A 16,321-nucleotide genomic window follows, 5' to 3' on the forward strand; every position below is an offset into this window, starting at 1 on the left:
TCTTCAAGACTTTATCATTGATGCAGAGATACTCTGTTTGAATGCTTTAGGGTGTGGCAGCAGGAGGGAACTTGAAATATAGCCGAGTTACTACCGCTGTGCTTTCTGTGCAGCTCTTGACATAGAACATTGTTTCCTCTCAACTTAATATTCATGGCACAACTGGTGTAATTTGTGCTATTGACTGTGAATCCTACTTTCTTTTTAAAGAGTGTCTGGTTTGGTCTTTCTGCCTTTGAAGACTGACAGTTCCCCATTTTTTCCTCCTTGCCAGATGATCATATTTGAGGAGAACATAACCTCATAATGGGATCTTTACTCTCTGATCATTCATTCAAATATCTACTGAGGGAGAAACAAAAGTTCTGGGGTAGAAACGAAGAATATCTCTCCATGCTTGTATTATATAAGCTGATTGCCAGGGTGAGGGATAGGTGAGAAAAAAAAATAATTACAGTATAATTGCTGCTATGAAAAGTGTAATGGTAGCAAAGAAAGTTGAACAATTCTATTCAGAGGACTTGAGGAAGGCTTCAAGAGAGGTAATCACTACCTGAGCCTTGAAATACGAGTGTGGAAAGGGTTTCCTAGATGGGAGATCGATCTGTGAAAGACATGGGACCTGAAAGAACATGGCACTTTCGGTGGATATTTCAAAATTCAGAATCCCAAATTTAATTTAGTACTATTTATGTGAAAAATATAACTGACACTTATATAAACTGAACTGTTTAGTGAAATATATATAATAAATACATCTCCTGAACTGAATGATTAAATCATTACTTGAAGGTAGAAGACTTGGTCTTTAAATCTTTCAAATACACAAAGAAGGTTTTCCTTTAAATTATAGTGTTATTGATAGCATTTCTGTTCATTGATACTTCAACATTGTGTATTTAAAGTAAAAATTTAAAAATCAAATGGTAAGTATAATCTGAAGTGGAATCATAGGGATTTGTAACGCTCCATGGTGTAGCAGGAATGGATGAAAATGAGAAATAACTGCATGCAGAATTTTTTATTTGTGCTAGGTATAATCCATCCATTCTGTTTTGTCATATGTATGAAAAGGATACTCATTTTCTACAGAGAGTACTTTAAAATGTCTGAAGATTAATAGGCCCCCCTTCAGCCTGAATAAACTTACTAGAACTGGGTGTAGAAATTCATTTGCTATTTGTGTTGTGAAACTTTATGCATCTAGGAGGTGGTGTATGGTATTACCTTAATTCTGGCTACTATTACCACATGGACTGGTTAAGATTGCAGGTACAAGTAGCTTTTTACCCAGTTTAATAGTGTCTGACCGAGAATAGTGACTCTTCGATTGGGATTGCAGAGTACTAGTCTCCTGAGCCAGCATAAGAGCAGGTGCTGTTTATCTAGTTTAGTGTGTGGAATAAGCTCGTTTATCTCGTGTATAGAATAAGCTGGCTGTATAACACGGCCAGTATGAGTCATGTTTCAGAATGTTGAAGTATGAGCATTTGCATATAAAATCATCCTTATTTTGATGCTTATATGCTTAATACTTGAATCAAACAGGCTCTTTTCAGATAAATGTATTTTTGCATGATTTATCAAACTGGGTAGAAGTTGGTGATTAGGCAGGTCCACATACCTTTTATGATGATCTTCAGGCTAAATGTATTTTGGAATCAAAATTTTTCAGATTTTAGAATGGCTGTGTGGTGTGTTGATGTTCAGCAAACATTAACACAATGTTGATATCTATATGTAACACCCCAGGGGACTGGACAGCACCCTGTAACCAAGAGAATTCTTATTTCTGTAGCCTAAGATATGAAATAGCCTCACATTAGTCGGGTGTTGCTACCACATGAGTTCAGATTCAGGTCAGGTCCTGTCCACCAGTAAATTCCACACAAAAAGCTTTAGTTTTCATAGATTCTTAGATTTTGAAATTTCCAATAAGGGATTGTGGATTAGCAATTCTACACATTTTCTTGACCTCACTCTCTTCCATTCTTCCCAGTTTATTTGGATTTGTTAAAACGGCCACCATATGTCACTCAAGGTCTTGACCAAGTTAGTTATAAAACCTAAGAAACTATAAGAAAACACCAGATTTTAAAGGGAAAGGAATGTGCCTTAAATATTTCCATAGCATCAGTATCTTCTTGACTTCTGCAAAACCTGTTGAGGCTAGGACAGGAAGCTTTTCACTAGTCAGTTCCAGACATTCTAGGTATCTAATATTCCTTATTTTAGATCTTTTATATTCTAGATATCTAATATTTCTTACCTAATATGAAGAACACTACTGTATAAACTTCTTAATTAAATGTTACTGTGGCTGATAGTGGCCAAGATACTCTGGAATACTGGGTTAGAACCTGGAAGCTGGGTTTACATACCACTGATTCGGTATACTTCCTGCCCCACACTACAAATAATGTCCCTAAGTATAGAAACCTAAAATAAGAGCAATTCCTATATTCTGCAAGTCTTAAAAATTCTCAGACCTACCGGATAGCTAGGTTTTATACAGAGAAAGAAGTTAATTTGAAACATCAGCTGCCACAATGTTTGAAGTCAGTTTCTTATCCTGCCATCTTGTTTTGTCAGTAGCAAAGAGAGAGGTTCTGTTTCTCTCTACACTGTTTTTAGAGCGAGAAAATAGTCTGTAAGTTTTTCTATGCTTAAGGATTTATATAAGCCATTGAATGAGGAAGCCTGTTCGGACTCTGTTGTAATGTGAAATGAACAATGTTCATTATTCCAGGCATCTAGAGATACTGCTTCAAGTGAGGTTTAGAGAGTAAGAACATTAGGGAAGTGGCTGACAGAACACACACCAACTATGATGTCTGCCAACCTGCTACTCAACAGTTTGTAAATTCCATGACTAATTACGAATGAGAAGATTTTCCTAAAGCCAATTTTAGGCCAATACATCATGGTGGACAAGGGTGGGCACTTGAAGCCTTACCTCTGTAATAATGAAAGCTGACAGGATGTGAGGAGATGATAAAGAATGGCACATCAGTAAACCAAGAGTATTTGGTGCAGGGGCAGGCTGTGGCCCCCTTTCATGTGCCCATGCATCATCAGTACAGGATTCAAGTTATATGTGTTTGCTTTGGAAGGTTTACTGCTCATGAGCCTCAAGGAAGCAGATTTCTTGTCCCATTCAGTGTACAGTGCTATGCCTGTTTACAATAAATGTTTGCTGTGGGTGGAAGGATTTATTTTGTACTAGAGATGTTTTATATCAAAAATCTTCAAAATAAATAGCCCTTGGGTTTAAAGGATTGGGCTCAAATGGAAAATTCACACAGTACCTCATATATTTTTTTTTAATTTAATTTAATTTTATTATGTTATGTTAGTCACCATACAGTACATCATTAGTTTTTGATGTAATGTTCCATGATTCATTGTTTTTGTATAGCACCCAGTGCTCCATGTAATACATGCCCTCCTTAATACCCATCACCAGGCTAACCCATTCCCCCACTCCCCTCCCCTCTAAAACCCTCAGTTTGTTTCTCAGAGTCCATAGTCTCTCATGGTTCATCTCCCCCTCTGATTTCCCCCCCTTCATTTTTCCCTTCCTTCTCCTAATGTCCTCCATGCTATTCCTTATGTTCCACAAGTAAGTGAAACCATTTGATAATTGACTTTCTCTGCTTGACTTATTTCACTTAGCATAATCTACTCCAGTCCCATCCATGTTGATATAATATTAGGTATTCATCCTTTTGATGGCTGAATAATATTCCAAAACCCAAGAAACAAATAATCAGGTCAAAAATTAGGCAGAAAACATGAACAGACATGAACAAACACTTCTTCAAAGAAGACATACAAATGGCTAACAGACACATGAAAAAATGTCCATCATCATTAGCCATCAGGGAAATCCAAATCAAAACCACATTGAAATACCACCTTACACCAGTTAGAATGGCAAAAATTGACAAGGCAAGAAACAACAAATGTTGGAGAGGTTGTGGAGAAAGGGGAACCCTCTTACACTGTTGGTGGGAATGCAAATTGGTACAGCCACTTTGGAAAACAATGTGGAGGTTCCTCAAAAAATTAAAAATAGAGCTACTCTCTGACCCAGCAATTGCACTCCTGGGTATTTACCCCAAAGACACAGATGTAGTGAAAAGAAGGGCCATATATACCCCAATGTTCATAGCAGCAATGTCCACAATAGCCAAACTGGAAAGAACAGTTCAATGGCCCTTCAACAGACCAATGGATAAAGAAGATATGGTTCATATGTGTTTTTTTTTTTTTAAGATTTTATTTATTTATTTGACGGAGAGATAGAGAGAGAGAACAAGTACGCAGAGAGGCAGGCAGAGGGAGAGGGAGAAGCAGGCTCCCCGCTGAGCAGGGAGCCCAGTGCGGGGCTCGATCCCAGGACCCTGGGATCATGACCCGAGCCGAAGGCAGCCGCTTAACTGACTGAGCCACCCAGGCGCCCCCCCCCCTTTTTTTTTAAGATTTTATTTATCATATGTGTTTTTTATAGGAGTCATTATTAATCTTTGCTCAGCCAGGTTCTTATACGGAATATAAAGACCAATGCATAATTAAACTGCAGATTTGTTTATGACTTTTTAAGAGTATCCCTTGCTTTATGCCTTGGGCTACCCAGTGGCCTGACAGTGCTTGGGATGTGAACACAACCTCTGAGCAGCCTTATTTCTCAAAGTTTCTACAACTCACTGGGCTCTAACTGGGCTCTAACTACTGCTCAGGAGCCTGAGCCCGACAGCCCTCCCTGAGTTCCTTGTAATCAGGACACACCACAGCCCCCTCTTCCCGAGGGAACAGGGTCTCCTGTGCGCTTTACACTAGGGCTCCTTCAGAGATGCATTGCAGCCAGGCTAAACTGCCTTCGTGTCACCAGGTGATGGCTGAGCCTAATGCCCCTTGGACCCACTTGGTGTCTTCCCAGCGTCCTCTCTAGGGTGCTTTCGTCATCATTGCCCTGCATTTCTTGCCCTCCTTCCCACTTTGTACTCGACCCTCTGGAAATCCTCTTACTGGGTTAAGCGACAGCCCTAGAGCCTCAGCCTCTTGGTTTCACCTCCTCGGCTCTCTGAAACCTGGCTTTTCTCTCAGGCTTCTTTGTCTCCCTCAGGCCTGTGGGAGTGAGATCATGGTCTTTATTTTCTCCAAGGTCCATTTCAGACCTCATCCACCACCCCCTCTGGAAACCTCTCCCTTGACTAGGCCTTGTCTGTCCTTGTTGCTGCCATATCTTCTGATCTGCCTACTTGACTTTTTTTAATGGCTTAGCTGTCTCCGAGTCCTTTCCCTTCTTATCAAGTTACCCATCAGCTCCTCAACCCCTCACCCTCCATGGTTTCCTGGTTTTCTTCTGCACCCTTGTCATCATACAGACCTGTATCTGAGCACAACCTCTGTCCTCCTGATCTTTCACTTAGTCACTTCCAGACCACCTGCTCTGTTTTTTCCTGTTCAAAAAACCAGCTCTTTTGGGGGAGTATAATTGACATACAATAAACGGTATGTATAGATAATGTTAATTTTGAGAAGTTTTGACATAGATGTATACCTGTGAAATCATTATGACAATCGAGATAATGAACATAGGCATCATTCCCAATGGTTTTCTCATGCTCTTTTCCGACCCTCCTGCCCACTCCCCCAGGTCACCATTGATCTGCTTTTGTCATTATAGATTAATTTGATTTCTAGAATCTTATAGAAATAGAATCATGCAGTATATACTCTTCTTTGTTTGGCTTCTTTCACTCAATATAATTATTTTGATATTCTGTGTTGGTGCATATATTAATAGTTGATTTCTGAGTAGTATAGTATTCCATTATATAGATATACCAGTTTGTTTATCCAGTCACTTGTTGATGGGCATTTGGGCTGCTTCTAGTATTTGGATATAAACAAAGCTACTGTAAACATTTGTGTGTAAGTCTTTATGTGCACATGTGCTTTCCTATCTCTTGAGAATGCAATGGCTGAATCATATAAAGTTATATGTTTGACTGACAGACTGCTTCCCATAATGGTTGACATTCTCACCAGCAGTATGACAGTTGTAGTTACTTTACATTCTCATTGACACTTAGTATGATCAGTCTTTTTATTTTAGTGGTAGTGGTATCTTACTGTGGTTTTAATTTGCATTTCTCTAATGACTAGTGATCTTGAGCATCTTTCATGTGCGATTTGCCATCTGTGTATCTTTGGCAGTCTGTATGTTTGAATCGATTGACCATTTTTTTAATTGAGTTGTCTTCTTAATATTGAATTTTGAAAGTTCTTTATATATTTCAGATTTAAGTGCTTTATGAGATACGTGACTTGGAAATATTTTCTCCCCATCTCTGACTTGTCTTTTCATTCCCTTAATTGTGTCATTCAGAGAGTAAAAGTTTTTAATTTTTATAAGGTCCAGTTTATAAATTTTTCTATTATGGATTGTGTTTTTGGTGTCCTGTCTAAGGACTCTTTGCCTAACCCAAGATCACAAAGATCTTCTATGTCTTCTTCTAGAAATTCTATAGTTAATATGTTTCACATTTAGGTCCATGATTCCTTTTTTTTTTTTTTAAATTTTATTCTATTATGTTATGTTAGTCGCCATACAATACATCATTAGTTTTTGATGTGGTGATCCGCGATTCATTGTTTTCGTATAACAACCAGTGCTTCCTTTTGAGATTAATTTCAAATCCCTCCAGTGGACTGCTGCTTCTGAGTGCTTATTGTAGATACTATAGTGCCAGAAAGTTCTGTGTTCCTGCTCGACTGGCAACTTTCAGCACACCTTGCACGCCAGCACCCCAAAGTGTGTTTCTCTGTGTTCTTGTACCTTTCCTGGTGTGCTATACTGCCTTTGCTTATTAATTAGTTTGAGGCATGATACAGAGAGAGTTTTTTTAAAAAGAATTAAAACCAAGTAAGAATCCCTTTTATAATGTTAAAGTTAGATTAGAACTGTATTTGTGAACTAGTGGCCTTAAAAAGATTATCTACAAGATTGTTACTTTGTCAAGAGAAATTGTCAAGCATTGCAATTCTCACAATTGAAAATGAGATAAGCAAAGAAGATTTTGAAAATGTTGTTGGATTTGTTCCATTAAAGCCAGGAAAGTAAGATTATAATGCATTCTGTGTTATAAACAAAATATTTAAGCTAATGGTGAGTTTTAATATTTTTTGATTGTTCAATATTGAGATTTTGTTTTTTCAATATTTTTTCAATGCTTAAATGTTCTGGAAAAAAATTAATCATTAAAAATACATAAAAACATATCTATAGTGGTACACATATTTCCTTTTACCTTAGGCTCCAGTATGGCTCAGCTGAACACTGGTACTTATTTAAAACTTTAATAATGTTCATCATGGATTTTTTTGCATTAATTTTGATTTTTAGAAGCTATTGTATTAAAATATTATTTATTTTGATTACTGGGTTTTTGGTCCTTAAATCTTGTGCAGACCCATCACTCTTCTTGTGCTAGACCCAGCCCTCCTTAAAAGCAATAAGACTCACATTCAAAGAATATTTATAAGATACAATAAAAGCCAATAGAAGTTTGAAGTTCATAGAATCAGTCCAACCATTGAATCTAGTTCATAGAATCTAGTCCAACTAGATTTTACTTACTCATTTATTCATTTTCTCCTCACATGAATCAATATAGTGGCAACCAGTAGGGTTGAAGAGGCACCTGAAAAAGATAGGGGTGGTTATAATCATAGTGTGGGTGGTGTATTTAAAAGTCCAAACAGGATGGGTTAGCCTGGTGATGGATATTAAAGAGGGCACGTTCTGCATGGAGCACTGGGTGTTATATGCAAACAATGAATCATGGAACACTACATCAAAAACTAATGATGTGATGTATGGTGATTAACATAACATAATAATAAAAAAATTAAAATAAAAGTCCAAACAGGTGTGATATATAGAGAGAAACTTTTTGAAATTAAAATGAAAAGGATTTCATAATGGTAGAGTGGCAATATCTTTGTGAACTTAGGACCTTAAGAAATACCTAAAGTGGCCAGGCAAAGCTCTCAGGTATTTATCACTGGTTTTCATGTTGAAACACTATGCTATGTGCCCCTACTGCACAAATATTCTTTCTAATGTTGTTCTTATTTAAAAAAGAATGCCTCAGTGGTCCCCTGGGTAGCTCAGTCAGTTAAGCAACCAACTCTTGATCTCAGCTCAGGTCTTGATCTCAGGGTTGTGAGTTTAAGCCCCGAGTTGGGCTCCATGCTGGGCATGGAGCCTCCTTAAAAAAAAAAAAAGAAAGAAAGAATAAAAAAAATTAAAAGAGTGCCTTAGAGAATAGCTGATGCCTTATCTTGTGGGGAAAATGTACTTTTCATAAACCAGACACTGTTCTAAGCATTTGTATATATGAACTCATTTAAACTTCATTAACAATCTGCTATGATAGGCGGATTGTTAATATCCCATTTTACAGATGAGAAGACTTGGGCATGGTGAGATTAAGTAACTGACTCAGGTTATACAGTAAGTGCAGAACCTAGATTTGAACCTTAGCAGTCTGACTTCTGACTGGCTTATAACTGCCAAGCTGTACTACTTCACACATACAGGAGTTTCTGAATACAAGATGGGATAGATCAAATATGTATGTATTCATTTTCTATTGCTGCTCTAACAAATTATCAGGTTAATTTCAAAAAAAAAGTCAGAGACTGTTGGCAGATATGGATCAGACATTCTGTATGTCTCTTTGTAAAGGCTGTCCTTTCTATAAATATTTTTCTTCTCTCTGTGTAGAAATGAGTGGATATAGGCAACTGTGGGTAGACTAAACGTTTAAAACTGTGGACCTATTCTAAGAAGAGAAAGGGCTGAGAAGCCCCAGTGGTCATGCACAATGACCAGGAGAAAGTATTTCCAAGAATGTGTTGCAAGATGATGGATTTGCCAGATGTCCGGGAAGAGAGCTGTGTGCAGACTTTATCTCAAATCTCTTAAGGAGTGGAGTGTCTGTTGACCCTGCCAACCACATGAGGTCCTCATGGGCATACTGGAGTCGATATTAAACTGAGGTACACCAGCCTTTGTCCAAGAATGGATGAACATGGAGGCAAGGGACAAGGCCCCAGGTTAAGGAGAGGTATGGGATAAAACAGTCCCATGAGCACAGGCACTTGAATCGTAGCTGTGAGAGAGCTTAGTCCAGTAAGTGGTGGCTCTAGACCAAAAATTACTGGAGATGGTTTGGTGACAGGAAAAGTAGAGGGAGGAGGGTACTTTAACTTCCCTTACTCATTCACAAACCATTGGTGATTTAGTGCTGTAATGTAGTCATAACAGTGGTGAGTTTCCACTAAGCCCCAGTATTGTATATGGCACAGCAGTTACAAAATTGTATGCATTTAACTAACATGCATATATTTTTCCACATGAAGATGACCTATAGAAATTTGTTGAGACTAGCTCTATTTCTTGGTGGAACATCTCTTTGAAATACAGTGGTGGGGAAAATATGTTTTGATGTCCAAGTTTTAATTGATGCATAAAACTTCTCATCAGGAGATCTAAATAGTTTTCTCCCCAGAAAAATATGGAAGGAAAGGTTCTCTTGCCTAATTTCCAATATATTTTCATTTTTAAAGATTACTTCCTTCTTTAAGGTTAAGATCCCATTTAGAGCCTACATCTGATATTTAGGTAGGGTTGCCAAGACATCTCCATACTAAGACATGACTACATTTATAGAATGATAGGTAACATGTTTCCATCCTCATAAGAGAGACTTTCTAATTGAAGAGGGCTGCAGCATCAAAGTTTTTGCAGTTGACTGGTGTAGTTCTAAGTAAACTTTGATTCCTCTTGACAGTGACCAGAGATTCTGCTAGAGGACTGAACCCATAAATGTGATTGTGGCCACAAGGAAAGAAATGCTGTTTTGAATATTTGCAAAATGTTCTTGTAAAATGTTTTGTGAGCAGTTTTATTTTTAACTTTAGAAATTAGAAAAAATCATTTATTTTATGCATGATGAGATATTTACACATAATCCACTGTGGGCATATATGTTACTTTAATATCAATCATTTTGACTCTTTTAAGAGTTTTGAAGAGGTTCATACTTAAAGTACTTTCATCTTAAAGATATATCTCTGTCTCCTATGACATTGCTTTGTTTCTGAAGGTAAGTTTTATTTTTTAAAAATTATATCTTTTGTTATAAGTACATATTTTCTTTCTAAAACTGATCTTTTAAAATATATCTTAATCCATTTTGAGTTTTTTGTGTGTGTGTGGTATAAATTTACATACTCTATTTCTAACTCAGTGTTTTAAACTTTCAGGCTCAACTTTAAAGAAGCTTCTACACACTGGAAATTCTGTTAAGGTATTTATTTTAGATGAATGTGCAATGGCATTTTGTATCATTCTTAAATTTATTAGTACTACAAAGTGACAAAATTAGGCCATTTTGGGGGAAAAAAGGATCTTTAAAAACCACTCGACTTTATTTTAAATTGAAAATTATATGGCAAATATTGCTAGAGTTTTTGTTCTTAGATCATAATTTACTGTGATATACATTTTAAATATTATTCAGAGAACAGGGCTTGGGATTCAAAGTTTGGAATTTGGAGTTCTAATTTTGATTCTGCTGTGTACAGTCAGGGAACCATTGGCAAGGCGCTAAATGCTCCACTTTTATCATCAGGAAAGGGAGGAAGCCAGTTCCTCTCCAAGCTTCAGAGTTAATGTGCTGGATTCTGTTCACCCCAGTAATCTTGTTAAAATTATAGTTGTCTCTGAATTATTTTTGCTGGTTTTGAGAACTATTGTGGGGGGGAAAGAGCAGCAGAGCCTTACTTTTGAATATTTACCTATTAGTTTGCAGCAGATTGATCTTGTACTTTAGGTTAACTTTGGCTTATTTTAAAACGAACATACCTTTTATAATGATATATACCATTTGATACTAGATAAAATGACCCTAAAACATAAATGGCAAAAGAAGCCAGCCTGGAATATGTATCTTATGGGAGGTTATTCACTTGTAGCTAATCAGGTTATGTGTGTACCTTTGATAAGTTCATATATTTTTTGTTTTGTACCAGTTTAAACACTTATAGCCACTTAAATTTGATGTTAACTATCTCTTACATGTTGATAAAGGGAGATGAGCTATTCCTAGCTTCGCAGTAGATTCCATATTTTATCCCTCCTATTTTATTCATTTTATTTATTTTATTTTATTTTACTATGTTATGTTAGTCACCATACAGTACATCATTAGTTTTTGATGTGATCCACGATTCATTGTTTTCGTATAACATCCAGTGCTCCAAGCAGTACGTGCCCTCCTTAATACCCATCACCGGGCTAACCCAACCCCCCACCCCCCTCCCCTCTAAAACCCTGTTTGTTTGTCAGAGTCCATAGTCTCTCATGGTTCATCTCTCCCTCCGATTTCCCCCCTTCATTTTTCTGTTCCTTCTCCTAATGTCCTCCATGCTATTCCTTATATTCCACAAATAAGTGAAACCATATGATAATTGACTCTCTCTGCTTGACTTATTTCACTTAACCTGATCTCCTTCAGTCCCATCCATGTTGATGTAAAAGTTGGGTATTCATCCTTTCTGATGGCTGAGTTATATTCCATTGTATATATGGACCACATCTTCTTTATCCATTCATCTGTTGAAGGGCATCTCGGCTCTTTCCACAGTTTGGCTATTGCGGACATTGCTGCTGTGAACATTGGGGTGCATATGGCCCTTCTTTTCACTACATCTGTGTCTTTGGGGTAAATACCCAGGAGTGCAATTGCTGGGTCAGAGGGTAGCTCTATTTTTAATTTTTTGAGGAACCTCCACACTGTTTTCCAAAGTGGCTGTACCAATTTGCATTCCCACCAACAGTGTAAGAGGGTTCCCCTTTCTCCACAACCTCTCCAACATTTGTTGTTTCTTGCCTTGTCAATTTTTGCCATTCTAACTGGTGTAAGGTGGTATTTCAGTGTGGTTTTGATTTGAATTTCCCTGATGGCTAATGATGATGAACATTTTTTCATGTGTCTGTTAGCCATTTGTATGTCTTCTTCAGAGAAGTGTCTTTTCATATCTTCTGCCCACTTTTTGACTTGGTTATTTGTTTTTTGGGTGTTGAGTTTGAGAAGTTCTTTATAGATCTTGGATACCAGCCCTTTATCTGTAGTGTCATTTGCAAATATCTTCTCTCATTCTGTGGGTTGCCTCTTTGTTTTGTTGACTATTTCTTTTGCTGTGCAGAAGCTTTTTATCTTGATGAAGTCCCAAAAGTTCATTTTTGCTTTTGTTTCACTAGCTTTTGGGGATGTATCTTGAAAGAAGTTGCTGTGGCCAATGTCAAAAGAGGTTACTGCCTATGTTCTCTTCTAGGATTTGGATGGATTCCTGTCTCACATTGAGGTCTTTCATCCATTTTGAGTTTATCTTTGTTTATGATGTTAGAGAATGGTCAAGTTTCATTCTTCTGTATATAGCTGTGCAATTTTCCCAGCACCATTAATTGAAGAGACTGTCTTTTTTTCCATTGCATATTTTTTTCCTGCTTTGTCGAAGATTATTTGACCATAGAGTTGAGGGTCCATATCTGGGCTCTCTATTCTGTTCCACTGGTCTCTATGTCTGTTTTTGTGCCAGTACCATGCTGTCTTGGTGATCACTGCTTTGTAATATAGCTTGAAATTGGGCAACGTGATGCCCTCAGCTTTGTTTTTCTTTTTCAACATTTCCTTGGTGATTCGGGGTCTTTTCTGATTCCATACAAATTTTAGGATTGTTTGTTCCAGTGCTTTGAAAAATGTCATTGGAATTTTGATCGGGATGGCATTGAAAGTCTAGATTGCTCTGGGTAGCATAGACATTTTAACAATGTTTATTCTTCCAATCCACGAGCATGGGATGTTTTTCCATCTTTTTGTGTCTTCTTCAATTTCTTTCATGAGTGTTCTGTAGTTCCTAGAGTATAGATCCTTTGGTTAGGTTTATTCCGAGGTGTCTTATGGTTTTTGGTGCTATTGTAAATGGAATCGTTTCTCTAATTTCTCTTTCTACAGTTGCATTGTTAGTGTATAAGAAAGCAACTGATTTCTGTGCATTGATTTTGTATCCTGACACATTACTCAATTGCTGTATGAGTTCTAGTAATTTGGGGGTGGAGTCCTTTGGGTTTTCCACATAAAGTATCATGTCATCTGCGAAAAGAGAGAGTTTGACTTCTTCTTTGCCAATTTGAATACCTTTTATTTCTTTTTGTTGTCTGATTGCTGTTGCTAGGACTTCTAGTACTATGTTGAGCAATAGTGGCGAAAGTGGGCATCCTTGACATGTTCCTGATCTTAAGGGAAAGGCTCTCAGCTTTTCCCCATTGAGGATGATATTCGCTGTGGGTTTTTCATAGATGGATTTTATGAACTTGAGGAATGTTCCTTCTATCCATACTATACTCTGAAGAGTTTTAATCAGGAAAGGATACTGTATTTTGTCAAATGCTTTTTCTGCGTCAATTGAGAGGACCATATGGTTCTTCTCTCTCCTCTTATTAATGTGTTCTATCACATTCATTGATTTATGGATGTGGAACCACCCTTGCATCCCTGAGATAAATCCCACTTGGTCGTGGTGGATGATCCTTTTAATGTATTGTTGGATCCTATTAGCTAGGATTTTGTTGAGGATTTTGGAATCCATATTCATCAGGGATATCGGTCTGAAATTCTCCTTTTTGATGGGGTCTTTGCCTGGTTTGGAGATTAAGGTAATGCAGGCCTCATAGAATGAGTTTGGGAGTTTTCCTTCTGTTTCTATTTTTTGAAACAGCTTCAGTAGAATAGGTATTATTTCTTCTTTAAATGTTTGGTAGAATTCCCCAGGGAATCCATCAGGCCCTGGACTCTTGTTTTTTGGAAGGTTTTTGATCACTGCTTCAATCTCGTTACTGGTTATTGGCCTATTGAGGTTGTCAATTTCTTCCTGTTTCAGTCTTGGCAGCTTATAGGTTTCCAGGAAGGCCTCCATTTCATCCAGATTGCTCAGTTTATTGGCATATAGTTGTTGATAATAATTTCTAATAATTGTTTCTGTTTTCTTGGTGTTAGTCGTGATCTCTCCCCTTTCATTCATAATTTTATTAATTTGGGTCCTTTCTCTTTTCTTTTGGATAAGTCTGGCCAGTGGTTTATCGATCTTATTCTTTCAAAGAACCAGCTTCTAGTTTTGTTGATCTGATCTACTGTGTTTCTGGTTTCTAATTCTTTGATCTCTGCTCTAATCTTAATTATTTCTCTTCTAATGTGTGGCTTAGGCATCGTTTGTTGCTTTTTCTCTAGTTCTTTAAGGTGTAGTTCGTTGGTGAATTCGGGATTTTTCTATTTTTTTTGAGTGAGGCTTGGATGGCTATGTATTTCCCCCTTAGGACCGTCTTTGCAGTATCCCATAGGTTTTGGACTGATGTATTTTCATTCTTATTGGTTTCCATGAATTGTTTAAGTTCTTCTTTGATTTCCTGGTTGACCCAAACATTCTTGAGCAGAGTGGTCTTTAGCTTCCAAGTGTTTGAATTTCTGCCAATTTTTTTCTTGTGATTGAGTTCCAGTTTTAAAGCATTATGGTCTGGGAATATGCAGGGAATAATCTCAATCTTTTGGTATCGGATGAGACCTGATTTGTGACCCCGCATGTGGTCTGTACTGGAGAAAGTTCTATGTGCGCTCGAGAAGAATGAGTATTCTGTTGTTTTAGGGTGGAATGTTCTGTATATATCCGTGAGGTCCATCTGGTCCAGTATGTCATTCAAAGCTCTTGTTTCTTTGTTGATTTTCTGCTTAGATGATCTGTCCATTGCTGAGAGTGGAGTATTGAGGTCTCCTACAATTAATGTATTGTTATCAATATGACTATTTTGGTTAACAGTTGGCTTATGTAGATGGCTGCTCCCATGTTGGGGGCATAGATATTTACTATTGTTAGATCTTCTTGTTGGATAGACCCTTTAAGAATGGTATAGTGTCCTTCTGTTCTCTAACTAGAGTCTTTAGTTTAAAATCTAATTTGTCTGATATAAGAATTGCTACCCCAGCTTTCTTTTGAGGTCTGCTGGCATGGAAGATGGATCTCCATCCTTTCACTTTCAGTTGGTGTATCTTTAGGTTCAAAATGAGTCTCTTATAGACAGCATATGGATGGGTCCTGTCTTTTTATCCAATCTGCAACCCTGTGCCATTTTATGGGAGCATTTAGGCCGTTCACGTTGAGAGTGATTATTGAAAGATATGAATTTATTGTCATCATGATGCCATGTCATCATGTTACCTTGTTTTTATAGATTGTCCCTGTAAATTTCTGTGTAGATCACTCTTGGGGTCTTTCTCCTTTTATAGAACCCCCCTTAATATTTCTTGCGGGGCTGGCTTAGTGGTCACATATTCTTTCAGTTTCTGCCGGTCTTGGAAGTTCTGCATCTCTCCATCCATTCTACATGACAGCCTTGCCGGATAAAGATTCTTGGCTGCATGTTCTTCTCGTTTAGTACCCTGAATATGTCTTGCCAGGCCTTTCTGGCTTGCCAGGTCTCTGTGGATAGGTCTGACGTTATTCTGATGTTCCTCCCTCTGTACGTAAGGAATCTCTTCCCCCTAACTGCCCTTAAGATGGTTTCCTTGGTTCTAGGATTTGCAAGTTTTACTATTACTTGCCGGGGTGTTGGCCTGTTTTCCTTGATCTTGGGAGGGGTCCTCTCTGCCTCTAGGACACGAATGTTTGTTTCATTCCCCAGATTAGGGAAGTTCTCAGCTACGATTTGCTCAAATATATCTTCTAGTCCTCTCTCTCTCTCCACCCCCTCCAGGATTCCAATAATTTTGACATTGGAATGCTTCATAGTGTCACTTATTTCTCTCATTCTATTTTCATGTTCAGTTTTTTTTTCCCCTGGCCTCGTCTTTTCTCTTTTATCTATATAATGGTCTTCCAGGTCACTAATTTGTTCTTCTGCCTCACTTACCCTAGCTGTTAGATTATCTAGATTAGATTGGATCTCATTGATAGCATTTTTTTTTTTTAAAGATTTTGTTTATTTTTATTTATTTGACAGAGAGAGAGAAACAGCATGAGAGGGGATAGGGTCAGAGGGAGAAGCAGGCTCCCCGCCGAGCTGGGAGCCAGACGCGGGACTCGATCCCGGGACTCCGGGATCATGACCCGAGCCGAAGGCAGTCGCTTAACCAACTGAGCCACCCAGGCGCCCTCATTGATAGCATTTTTAAGTTCTACCAATTCAGCT

General features: G+C 37.8%; 1 protein-coding gene across 1 annotated transcript in view; it reads left to right on the plus strand.

Moving 5' to 3' along the window:
* RALGAPA2 (Ral GTPase activating protein catalytic subunit alpha 2) overlaps window positions 1–16,321 on the plus strand; it is a 334,819-nt gene that overhangs the window by 54,762 nt on the left and 263,736 nt on the right. The window contains exon 5 of the mRNA XM_044918716.1: window positions 10,345–10,388. Coding sequence (XP_044774651.1) covers window positions 10,345–10,388 — 44 coding nt within the window. The remainder of the gene's footprint in view (window positions 1–10,344; window positions 10,389–16,321) is intronic.

Source organism: Neomonachus schauinslandi, chromosome 10, assembly GCF_002201575.2.
Source record: "Neomonachus schauinslandi chromosome 10, ASM220157v2, whole genome shotgun sequence".
Classification (NCBI taxonomy): domain Eukaryota; kingdom Metazoa; phylum Chordata; class Mammalia; order Carnivora; family Phocidae; genus Neomonachus; species Neomonachus schauinslandi.